General features: G+C 44.9%; 1 protein-coding gene across 1 annotated transcript; it reads right to left on the minus strand.

Annotated features, from left to right (window-relative positions):
- Positions 1–4,581: 4,581 nt before the first annotated feature.
- SDF2L1 (stromal cell derived factor 2 like 1) lies at positions 4,582–8,822 on the minus strand. The gene is made up of 3 exons (XM_059485004.1): positions 8,586–8,822; positions 7,648–7,844; positions 4,582–6,457 (listed from the first exon to the last, which is right to left on the minus strand). Exons 1-3 carry the CDS (start codon positions 8,752–8,754, stop codon positions 6,179–6,181), a joined length of 645 nt encoding a protein of 214 aa, XP_059340987.1. The 5' UTR covers positions 8,755–8,822; the 3' UTR covers positions 4,582–6,178.
- Between the last annotated feature and the right edge of the window lie 3,770 nt (positions 8,823–12,592).

Below are 12,592 nucleotides of genomic sequence, written 5' to 3' on the forward strand. Positions count from 1 at the left end.
CTCGCAGCGGCTCGCAAAGCGATACCGTGTCGGTAAGAGATGGCAGCTCGGCTTTCATCCTCATGCCAAAGGGGAATCCTCGGCGGATAGCACAGGATCTACTCCAGGGGAAGCGGTCCAGCAAGAGCCGAGGAGAGCCAGGTGAGCTACGCTAGGGATAAGAGGTGTTCCTGTAACTACCGCTGACGTGCAGCCTATTCTAGTTAGGAACAGATCGTTTCGTTTTAGCTTTTACTGTCGAGATCTTGCGAAATGCAATGCGTTTTTTTGTACATGACAGGACAAGGAGAGCTCCCTTTTAAACGATCCTTTTGTGCGTTTTCTTCCCCCACCGAGCACAAACCGGTATTTAATTTTACAATACAGATAATTGCCTTAAATGTACACTGTAAGCAAACAGACTTCATCCTTGGCCGCACTTCAACGATCCTAAAGAAAAATAGTAAACAGAAACGCTTGAAGCGCCGCTTCAGAGCTTATGCTAATGTTTTAAACTTCCCTTCTAATAACCGAGCAGAACACGACTTGGCAGAGCACACCTAAGGAGGCACGGCCGCACGGGCGGTCTTGCAGCAGCTGATCGCCTTAGCAGTGTAACGCGGGGGAAGCGGATGTTATTTGTTTGCCCCCGAAGAGTATAAATCTGCGGCGATCAAAGCCGCGCTGCTGAAACCCTGCCGGGCTGCCAGAGGCACAGGGCTCGCAGGCAGGCAGGAAGGCGGGGGAGCAGCGCTGACTAGCGGCCGCGGCTCCGGCACCGAGAGAACGGGACGCGCCCGCTCCTGTCACGGCCCTGCCCGCATCCACCCCACGCAGGGTTTCATACAGCTCACCCACAGGGCTGCTCCCTAGGCAGGACAGAGGAGCCAACAGCATTTAATCGCACAGAAGAGAACTCTCGTGTAGGGGCTGTCTGCGGGCACCGGCCGAGTCAGGCAGCCCGAGCCTCCCAGGCAGAGATGGGGCTGTGAGGGCATCAGCAGAAGAAAAATAATAACATCGGGCATCTATGTTCAGCTGTGGTTTGAGTTGCACTTAGACACACCCCACCTACTTCGATTTTCAGTACAGCACACACTTGTACTAATTATTAGTACTCAGCAAACGAAGCCGAGGTGGATAAATACATAACCACCATGAGGATCAAGAAAAGAGTCACAGATCCAAGCCAAAGCTTGGCAGTCCTCCACACAGCCAAAGTCAGCATCCACACATTATTTTTACAAAATTTAAAAAAGCACATAGGAAGTAATTACACATCTTTACAGCTTGTACACATTCTGATTAATTGTCAAGTGTTTCATAAAGGTTTGGGACCCTTGAGATATCATACAGCTTCTAACACTTCTTATCCTAATGAAGCAGGATACCATTTTCACAAAGGACAGGAGACAGATGAATCCCTCACAGAACAGCAGCTTGAATCAGTCTCAGAGCTATCAGAGGATTTCACTGTGAACTTTATGCTAATTTAGAATTAGCACAATACCAAATATAGTAAAAAGGTTTTTATAATCAGTTCAATTTGATGCAATTTAAATAGAAAGAAGCATTGAACAGTGCAGCTGCTGAAGTCTACTTTTCAAGGTGCTCACTATATTCCCTCCTTGCTCATATAACCCAAAATAAACCAGTACTGTCCTCACAGGAATTGGCTGACCATGTCTCAATCAATTTCCATGCATTACTGCAATTACAGCAAGTTTGACTCAGGGAACAGATGAGAAGAAGCTAATGCTGGGTTTCCCTCTTTTGCACAGAAAAAAAAAAAAAAAAAAAAAAAAAAAAAAAAAGTGTAAATACTGCACACCCTACCAAAGAATTTATAACCATGGGAGCACCAAGATGCTTAGAATATCCCTGGAAGGAAGAGGTATGAAATACTTACTCCTTTAGCTTCCTAAGGTTTTTCAAAATGCTTAAAGTTTATTACTGTTTGTGACCTGCATGCATAAGAAACCCTAAGGTAATGTTCAAATTGCCTTGTGTTTCCTACATAACTCCAGGTTGGTAAGGTTGAATGTTTTATTCTTCCTTGAAGAAGAAAACCATGCCCTGTGCTGCCTACCCCACAGGACAGAACCAAGCACAGTGAAGACGAAAGCACTTCCTTAGCTTCAAATACTCCTATTTAACTTCTTTTCTTGCTTCCTTATAAAGCTAAATGACACAACCACAAGTGCTGTCTTGTAACCCCAAACACGAGTTCCTGAAAGGCAGCTGATGAAACAGCCACGTTATGAAGCAATTAATTATAAAAGATAATTGATTGGTGACCCAGGGCTGGATTACAGGAGACGTTTTTAAAGAGAAAATTGCAAAACCAAAAAGGCACAGATGCAAACTCAAAACTAGGAAAGGGGCATCAGCATCAGACACCCTACATACACAAATCTCTGACAGGCTCTCAGCTGCCAGCAGGGAATTGAGCAGAGAGCAGCAAGGATGCCAAGCAGGGAGTCAGGCACCAGCAGGATGCTGCTGCTGGAAGGACACACTGCCACAGGTCAGCCTCTGCCTTGGCCAGGTGGGAAATGTGGAGCATCTACAGGGTCAGCCACTGCTTCAGAGCTGGGGGAGGCAGGCAGAACACAGAGAAGATTCAGCAAAACTACCAGGCTTACAAATACTGCTGAGTAAGAGTCATTGATACAGGCTTGTTTTGACTGTATTTTTTTTTTCCTCTTAAAAAAGATATGCTAATTTAACCTACTAAGAACAGATATACCCAATTAGTATTCCTAAACACAATAAATTAAATTATGGTTGTACCATCTAAATACAAACACTGGTTTATATTTAGCCTCAACATTCAGAATGAAGAATCAATGAGCAACACATCCCTTCCAGCACATTGGAAGAACTAAACCCAGGTTTCATTCATCCTGACTAAAAAAGGCAGTGTGGCAAGTGTTCATATGCAGAGCAGTTGTGCAGAGCTTTAAAGAGCTTCCAGAAATAGAGTAAAAATATCTGTAGGCACACACTTGCCTAGAAATTAACATATCTAAGGAAACCTTTGGCATTTCATACTGAACTAGGTATATGCATATTTGTAAAATGCACTATTTGACAGATTTCAAAGACTGACTAGCAACTATTCCTGCTGAGAACCATTATAAATAGAGATCCTTCTAATTCTTTCCCCAAAAGCCTTTCTGGTTTCTTAAACGAGGGGCACAAAACAACATTGGTGCACTTTCTCAGAGAGTTCTTGTAGTAAAAAAGTGAAAAACAGGAAAGCACCTGTACTTTCTTATTTGAGAGAATTATTTTCTGGTAGCATCAGAAGACAAAATAAACTGGTTTCATTTAACCTTGAAGCATACAAAGAATTTTGACAGGAGGTATAAAATGTATAATTTTAAAATAAAGGAAAATAAAGAAACAAAACAGAATTCCCAACTTTTATATCTACGTCTCTCAGTATTTCATGTTTTACCCTAGAGCCCCAACAGCTTTAGGCAGACAGTAAAATTATATGGAAAACAAACACCACCATACAGCAATACAAAAACAGATTCTCCAAGTCTCTAATCCTCACTCATGGGGGCAGGACTGAAAAACTGAATTATGAGCAGCCAAAGTAATTAAAAACACCTGAATCACACTCTGAAATCTCAGTACTTGCACAGGAGCACAAGCCATCATTTTTCACAGCTGTAATTTTTGCACTTCCTACATTAACATGACTTTTGTAGCCAGAATTCAGCATGCTAGGGGTACCAATAGTGCTTGATGCACTATATTATACTTTCCCAAAGTAAGGTGTACTTCAAACAGCCTTATTTGAGATGCCTTCAGACCACCACTTACAGTGATAAAAACTGGGGGAAAAATCCCAACCAAACAAAATCCCCCCAACTACTCTGACACACACTCTAGTGAAATATTAAAGTCTAAGCAAATTTTACACTTTGGTCAGAGTCAGAAGTGGAGGAAACTCAGCTCACAGGAATATTGTTGAACATGTCTTTAAATAAGGCATTAATGAGTATATTTGTGTGTGGCAGCTTGGTTCTTTAGGAACAAAAGGCACAAATAGTTCTCAAAACAGAACATAAGGAAGTAAGCAATAAGGACTAAAAGTCAGCTTTTTCACAGCCTCACCAAACCAATTTGGTTCAAATCCAGAACAGAAAGCCAAAGGTCCAGTGAGATTTCACTCAAGCATAACAAATAAGACTGAAAACCACCTTTGCCATGGATAAACACATCCAGGCACAGACAGTCATTGGGTGGGGATAACACCTGGCACACAGACTGAGATGAGCCCCACAGTTCTACCCCCTCTCAGCCAATTCAGTATTCCACAGGTGCACAAACACTAAGTCCATTGGGGTAGGCACAAAGCATTTTAGCTCTTAGTGAACTTAGAGAACTCACTGCCAAGACTATTTCTTCCTCCTGTCAAATGCCATTACATGTTTTGTGTTTATGAATATAACACCTTCAAAAGAAAAGCTCTCCTTAATAAGGGAAAAGCTTGTTTATGCAAGTTTTTGTTTTGTTTTTAAATAGTTATCCTTTTATAGCTATAACCTCAATACCAATTAGTCAAGAGTATCAGTGAACCTGAAATATTAATCACAGGAAAGTTTATTTCTAATACAAAACAGCAAAAGCCAGTCTACTTAATCTCCAAAATGCCTGCAATCTTTAAATACACACACGCAACTAAAATTACTAGAAAAACATTCTTACCTTTTCCTTTGAAGAAAAATAGCAAGGTACACAGAAATGCTGCTACAGAGGTTCCTTTTTCCATAGGGTTTGGACAGATCTTCCCTAGCAGGAAATCCTTAAATAAAGCCTGGAGCCAGCACTCCTGCAGGAGGTGCACAGAGCAGCCTGCTGGATTTGTAAAGCTGAACTCAACTGCCTACTGCACCCTCTCAACACAGCACCAACACTGCAGCTCCCAACTGCAGCTGGAAGAGCAGTAAATCAGCTTCCTGCTTCTTTAACTGATTGACTAATGAGCACTGTAATCAGTAAACTATTTACACATGGAAACAAGAACACCTGAATGTTCTGACTTTTCTCACTGATTTGGTAAGCTTTTCAATTTCAGACAAAATCACAAATACATGGCATTTTGAATTTTAATCAGTATTTCCAGTACCACTGTGTAAAAAACACACTGAAGAATTAATTCCTTTTCACAGAGGAACACAGAAATTCTTGTTCAGTGAAGATTCCTTGCTAGCACTCCAGTGCATACCACTCTGTCAGAAATCCACGACCAAACCATTGTCTCAGGTTTTTTTTGCTCTTCTGGATTCACACATAAAAAGCCCCACATAGATGTATGCCTCACTATTTATTCACCTGGATTGTCAGACTGATCTTGTAGTGACACAGAAGTAAGCCAAATTTAACCATTCCTTTACATCATGAGAAACTCTGCAAAATTCCAATATTAGTTAAGCAAGCAGCAGTTTTCTGCACCTGTTCACAGAGCAGAGCAGCCTTACCAGTGGACAATCAGCTGTACCACCGCTACTAGAACATCTGAATTTCTTGGACAAAGTAAAGCTATTAAAATTTTGTCTTCTTACTCCAACATACACAGTATTTTCAAATCTTCCAATACAATACAGAATGAAACTCTCATAAGACATTGGATGCAATTTTCAAATGAATACTTTTTTTAAACTCAAAGACTAAATAGCTGACTGAAAGTCATAAAAAAACCACCATATTTCAGAACCATTTTTCCGTTTCTACACTCAATCCGTCTCCTCATCAATAACATTCTTTCACTAGGATGTAAAAATCAGTTTCTAAATATTTAATTATAGCTGGAAAAAGATTACAAAATACAAAGTTTTATTGTACTTGAGACTAGAGGAAAGTATTACTTTCATTTTTTCATTTCCTTCGAATTCGAGAAAAAGTAACAAGCAAACAAATGACAACAAAACCTAACAGATGTAGGAACTAGTTTCACCAATAAAGCTTGGAAATTCAGAAAGGACTTCACCAAATAAATGTCAGCGGCCGAACCTGGCAGAAGCCATTCCCCACAGAAGTGCTGCATTCCTAGAATGAGCTAATGCCCTTCAGTAACACAGAAAATCAGTCACTCAGGCAAGGCAGGACTTAGAATCTGAGACCAAGGATTAGCATCTCCAAACACTGGAGTCACACGAAGCGTTTTGGATCCTGTGCCAATTCAGAGCTCATCGTGTTTTGCAGGGTCCAGACTGGGTTTGATGAAGACTCCCTCCATGGCTTTCCAATAGTTGTGGTGGTTGGCAGCGGGCATGCCGTGCACCTCGCGCTGGCCTCGGATGGGGTGCCCGTACTGCTCCCCCGTGATGGACAGGAACACCTCGGTGCCCACGTGCTTGAAGCGCACGGCATCCTCCCGCTCCCAGTAAGAACCACTGCACTGCACAATCCAGAAATCCAGGTCATCTCCTTCGCCATCATCCCCAAAGGCACTTACTTCCTGTCAGAGACACAAGCTTCCTGAAGTGAGAGTGTAAGCAAACACCTCCAGGACACACAAACACCAAGCACAGACCCAGCAGAGTTCAAAGACAAGGATGGGGAAAGAAGAAAGAAGTGCTGTTGTTCTGCTTTGTCAGCAGTTACTGAAGCCAGAAGCAGTAAGGTTCTACCAGACAATCTGAACACACAGTGCAACAAACTCCAACCTGTAATCTGAGCAAAAAGTGCTGAAAAAGCTCCAAACAAAACTCCACAATGACAGTTGAACATTCTTAATGACAATATATGAAGTGTCTACACTGAAAAATGAAACTCAGGGAATGTTTCAGAGTCAATCTTTCCCTTAGACAATTCATTTGAAATGTTACTTTTCCATCACTTCTTTTAATAATCAAATTATTGAGACACCCTACACAGAGCTGAACCTTATTGTTTCAGCCACTTTACTCATGGTCAAAGAAAAATTTTTCCACAAAGAGTCAGAGCTTCCAAGTTTGAATGCAACAACCTATCTACACAGCCTGACATGACTAAGAAAAAAAATCTTCCAACAACCACATTATTTACAAGAAATTTTCCATCTTGGAGAAGTATTTGTTCTGGGGCTGGATTACAGTTAGAAATAACACTCTTCTAGATATGTACAAAATTATAAGTAAGTAGGATTTCAAGAGCAGTTCAGTTTTCCTGTGGAATGAGGTCAGAAAAATATGAACAGTGAAATGAAACAGAGACAGCAAGAAGACAACTGAGACTAATAGACTGGATCACCAAGGAACATGGACATAGGAATGCCTAATGTTATAACACATGACTAATTGCCTGGCTCTAGAGCAATCTTCACAATGTTGAGGGAGACACTCAATCTCCTGCATCTAGAAAACACCAAGCATTTCAGAACAGCCTTCCCAGCAGCAATGGTGCAGAAAAATAAAAAAAAAAAAAGCAGATTTGTTAAAAGTACTGTGAAATACCAATGCTGGCACATACTATATTACCTCTGTCAAGAACTGAAATACATAATTTCAGGATGCAGAAAAGCCTATACTTGAATCTGGATATGCACAGACACACTGCTTCTGGCAGCTGATACTCAAGCCTGGTTCTCCATAAACCCAAGTAACTGGAGAGACTCTTGTCAATAGCATGCACTACTTGTACAGAAGCTTAAGATTTAAACCAACTCACTTGGTTATTGGAGAGTGGTGATGGGAAGTGATGAGTGTGCAGGTTTTTCCCAGTGTTAACGTGGGTGAGTCGTATGGCTTGCCCACATTTCACTGGTGTCCCACGCTGGCAGCTGCTGTCACTCTTCCCACGGATCCGCCAGTAGCTGTTGGCATCATCTGAGGCTTCAACTCCTGTCACTGACTGCTGCCCACTTCCTGGTTGAATAAAATTAAATTATACAGACTTATCCTGCTTCCCCAGTTCAAAAAGACGTGAGAAAACTACAGAGATTTGCTTGAATGTTGTCATGCCTTCATGTTTAAAAGATGCTTAATTCTCACAGTCCATTTACTGACTGCAAAAGGAATGCAGGTACCAAATCATCTTTCAGATGGAAACAGGGAAACACAGCATGTGTTAGCAGATGCAAACTGTCAAAGTTCATGGTGAACACAAGAAAAAAAAATCTGATCCATGACAGGTACTATTCACAACATCCCACCTTTATCAAAAATACTATCAAGGTCTTCGTGTTCCCCAACACACCAACACCCTCGTTGTCAGAGCAGGCACTGGGAAGGTGCTGCTGAGGGCCGAGACACACAGCAGGGCTTACCTAGGAGAGGGCAAAGCAGCCCTGCCACATCCCGGCTCCAGGGCCCACAGCGCAGCTGACACATCTTCCCGACATCTTCCTGTCCCACAGGCCTCAGCATCCCCCTGTCCCTGCCGTGCCTCCAGCCCATCCCTACACCCCATCCCGGGCCTGCCGCTTTCCTCTGCACCGGGGATAGGAACCTCGGGACACGCCAACTTCCTCCACTTCCCCACCACCCTCACTGCCGGCCCACCCCCGCCATTTCCCGGTCAGGCACGACCTGTCCCCCCGCCGCTTCCTCGGCCCCTCACAGCCCGTGTCCCGCCATGTTCCAGCTCCCCGGCCAGGCCCTGCTCACCGGAGCCGTACTTGACCTCATGCGAGTGGAGCCGGACGTTGTGGCGGGTGTTGAGCAGTTTCAGCACCGAGCCGCAAGTCACGGCGCCCGGCGCCGACTCCCTGCCGTGGCACAGCCCGGGCAGCAGCGCCAGGAGCAGCAGCGGGAAGAGGCGGCGGCCGCCCCGCATCGCGCCGCACCCGGCCGGCCCCGCCGCCCCTCAGCCCCCTCAGCCCTGCCGCCCTCAGCGCGGCGCTTCCGCTCCCCCGCGCGGGCCCAGCCACCGCCCCGCCCACCGCCGCGCTCAGCCAATCGCCACCCGCCCCCCACTCCGCCGCGCGTCCTCATTGGGCTACGGCGAACCGGCAAGGAGGGGAGTGGCCAATCAGAGAGCGCGGCGTGGCGGCCCCCCCCTCAGTGAGGACGCGAAGGAGAACTGCGGGCGCTCTACCTCACGGTGCAGGTCGGGGCCGCGCTGCCGCCGACCCCGGGCCCGGTGTCACCGCCGGCTGCTGGGCACCCCCGGGCGCGGAGCGGTGTCACCGCCGGCTGCTGGGCACCCCCGGGCGCGGAGCGGTGTCACCGCCGGCTACTGGGCACCCCCGGGAGCGGAGCGGTGTCACCGCCGGCTGCTGGGCACCCCCGGGAGCGGAGCGGTGTCACCGCCGGCTGCCGGGCACCCCCGTGGCAGCGCTGACACGGCTCTGCAGTTTGCCCTTGCTGAGAACGTAGGAGGAGAGGCCAGGTCTGTCAGTGCGACCCTCCCGTCTAACGTGGTCTGGGCTGTATGAACAATCCCAGCCAGGTCAGGCTGAGGGGTTGTTGAAGGGAAACGTGCTGTGGGTAGGACCGGCCGGGTATTACCGGAGCCAGGGAAGGACAAATGTCCTGACAGCGAGAGCAGTGCCAGGGACAAACCGGCCCGGAGGTCGGAGTCCCGGTACGGGCAGTGCTCGGATCCCGCCTCGGGGAGCCGCAGTTGCACTGTCGGGTCAATCAGCCCCTGCTGTTCCATTCTGGCCCCTTCTAGCTCAGAGCTTGCAGGAGGCACGTTTAGCTCTGCTCCTCCCTGCAGTTCTGGCTCTTAGAATGGAGTAAATATCTCCCCATTTGGGGGATTTACAGAGAAAAGTAACGCAGTGTTGAAAAACAAAGGGAAGACATGTTTGTGAAGTGACTTGGATGATAATTACAGCTCCAGTAATTTCTGGATTATATTAGACCTTCTAATTATAGGGCATAAACACTACACAAAGAACTAGCAATGCTTGCTGTACCATTAAGCTGTAGCAATAACATCTTTGCTTTTGGATCCCAAAATTCACCTTCTGTGCCTCAATCTCTTGCAAAGTTCTCATAACTAAGAGATTATTAAGCTCTATTCTGTAGAAAAAACCCCGGCATAAGTTAACATACAAACATACAATCCTTTATTGCATAGTTTTGCAAACTGAAGAAATACTCCCCCAAAAAACTCTCAGTAAGAAGCAGCCATTGACAAAGGACACTTGAACTCCTACAAAGTTCTTTTACCTCTGAAACTGCTCAGTGGGCTGACCCATGTACCACATCACAGCCTTGTGTGAGTCCCATGTAAAACTGGCAATAATTCAAAGTAGTTCAAAAGAGCAAAAGATTTTTATCTTAGTGGCAAGGAAACAGGTAGAAGGGCTCCCATCTTATGACTTACATCTTTGTAATAATGGTATTTTGTTCTTGCAACAGCAAAGAACTAAAACACTGCACTTGATATTACAAGATGATTTAGAAAGCACATTAGTGTTGCTGGGTAGTGCAAACATCATAAGATGCTCAGCTGACTCTCTCTTCCACCAGTCCTGAAGCTGTGAGGTTTTTTCCTGCCCATGTGATACCACTCAATCAAATGGTTAGGTTTTTTGTGCTGGCTTTGGCCTGTTTTCCATAGCTGCACCTACATTTGAGAAAAATATTTTACTTAAATGCTAGGCCAGCATTAAAACAAGCCCAAGTACTAAACACAGGTCACATATATGTGTGTCTATACATACACACACAGTGTGCTTTCCTCAGGACTTAAAACAGTTCCTAGTGCTGGAGGTATAAAGCTTTACTCACAGAAAAGCAAAAGCTCCCCCACTGATAGTCAAATGCCATATTTTTACATCATTCTAAGCAGCCTTGGTGTGCTAAGAAAACAACAATCAGTTTCCTGATGTCAGTTTGCAGGAGGTGCTTGGCACTGCCAGGGCACCCTGCTCCTTGGTGGTGGCAGGTTGGCTCTGGGAGACATCCTGTGCCATTTCAGAATTTTGGGAGGTGGGAGCCCACTCGGGGTCAGAGGCACCTGGGTGAGGGCACACCCCTGGACACGAATTCCAGCCTTTTTCTGTGGGAAACAAAACTCACCATCCCAGTATTGCTTCTGTTGTTGTAGCTGGGGCAAAACCAGATGTCTGTGGTTGCCGTTTTAGCCGTGGCAAATCAATCGTATGGGGCTTTAGCTGGCACCTGTCTGTCTTTCTGGGAGGTCGCTCACTCTCAGTGCATTTAGTGCCGTTTACACGCTGCTCCCTACAACGCTTTTCAGCCCCACTTTAGAAACATAATTGGGTTAGAACGGCTGCCAGCAAAGAGCCATCAGTGCCTGACACCCACGGCAATTAACAGCGCCTCAGTGCCACAGGGCCCTCTATTGTTCCTGCTAGACTGCTGTAAGCTCCAGGTAAAATTGCCTCAGAAATTATGTGGCTTCACCTTGGTCATGGGAACATAAGCCTTTTTTGATAGGAATCTCTTTATGATTCTTGTCCATGCACAGAAACAAAATAATTCAACAATGCTGTAAAAGGGGAGAATGTAAAACGTGACTACAAAGCCTTCAATCACTCAAACACCCCCCACCATTATGCCAAATTGATTTTCAAGCATTTTGGAAACTCCTACCATTTCCACTCAGGTGCAGCTGTAGGTATAACCTGGCCCTCCCTGAGAAAATGATTGAGTAGTGCCAAATGCTTTTAACATGCAGGAATGAAAAATCTGTGGCACAAGACCATTTCAGAGGGTGTATGCTTACCCAAAGCAACAGATTATAGAAAAAGGATATAAAGGATCCTTCTATAAATGATATAAAGAAGAAGGTCAGTTTTTATGTTAGCCTTTGTTTAAACTTTCTTTGGCTTTAAACTTTCTGTTTGCTTTGCATGACTGGAGCAGTTACTGACAGCTAAGGTAGCAGAGCTGGCAATCCTGGGTGTGATCCACACCCCAAAACACACTGATGCATCTTTTGGTACAGACTGCCCTTGATTTATGGAGAACCCTGCAGCAGCACCTGGGCTCTTTGTCAGACCAACACAAACCGGGACAGTTCTGAAGCCATTAGTACCTGATACAGAAACAAGCCCACATGAGCCCTTCCATTGGCTTTACTCTGCCTCTGGTCCCTTCTCTGATGTCAATAAAGATGAACTCTACTGAACTCAACAGAGTAGATGCAGACAATCAGATCTGCAAAGACTGTGTGCTTTGTCTCCTCCTTTCACTCCACACTGAGGAACAGCTGGTTATAAACCTCACTTCAGATGAAACATTTGTCTCCACTGGCATGCCTTGCAACAGAGCTCTTCCAACTGTGACCCTAAGCCTCATACAAACAGTGAACAGGAGTAATAATGATAAAATGTGTCTGCTAGGGAGAAATCCAAGTGATAAAAAATGGCTTGCCAAAAATTTATAGAATTCCAATTTCTTATCATTCAGCCTAAGTTGTTTAAGGATTAGATAACCAAAATAATTTACTCAGATTTTTGCATTCAGTAGATATAATGTAAGAATAAGCAGAGTAAGTAAACAAGCAGAAGACATTTGACAAAAAAGCATTAACATATACCTATTCATGTATTTAAATTGAAGATTTTTTCCATCTGGAGGAGAAGATTTGATATTTTTTAATTGCTGTCTTTTCTTTCTAGTCTTTGAGATAGAGAGGGTTTCCTGGGAAGCTCTGCAGAGTGCTGGCAATGTGTCTGTCACTGTCTCCATCT

The sequence above is a fragment of the Ammospiza nelsoni genome, chromosome 18 (assembly GCF_027579445.1).
Source record: "Ammospiza nelsoni isolate bAmmNel1 chromosome 18, bAmmNel1.pri, whole genome shotgun sequence".
Taxonomy (NCBI): Eukaryota; Metazoa; Chordata; class Aves; order Passeriformes; family Passerellidae; genus Ammospiza; species Ammospiza nelsoni.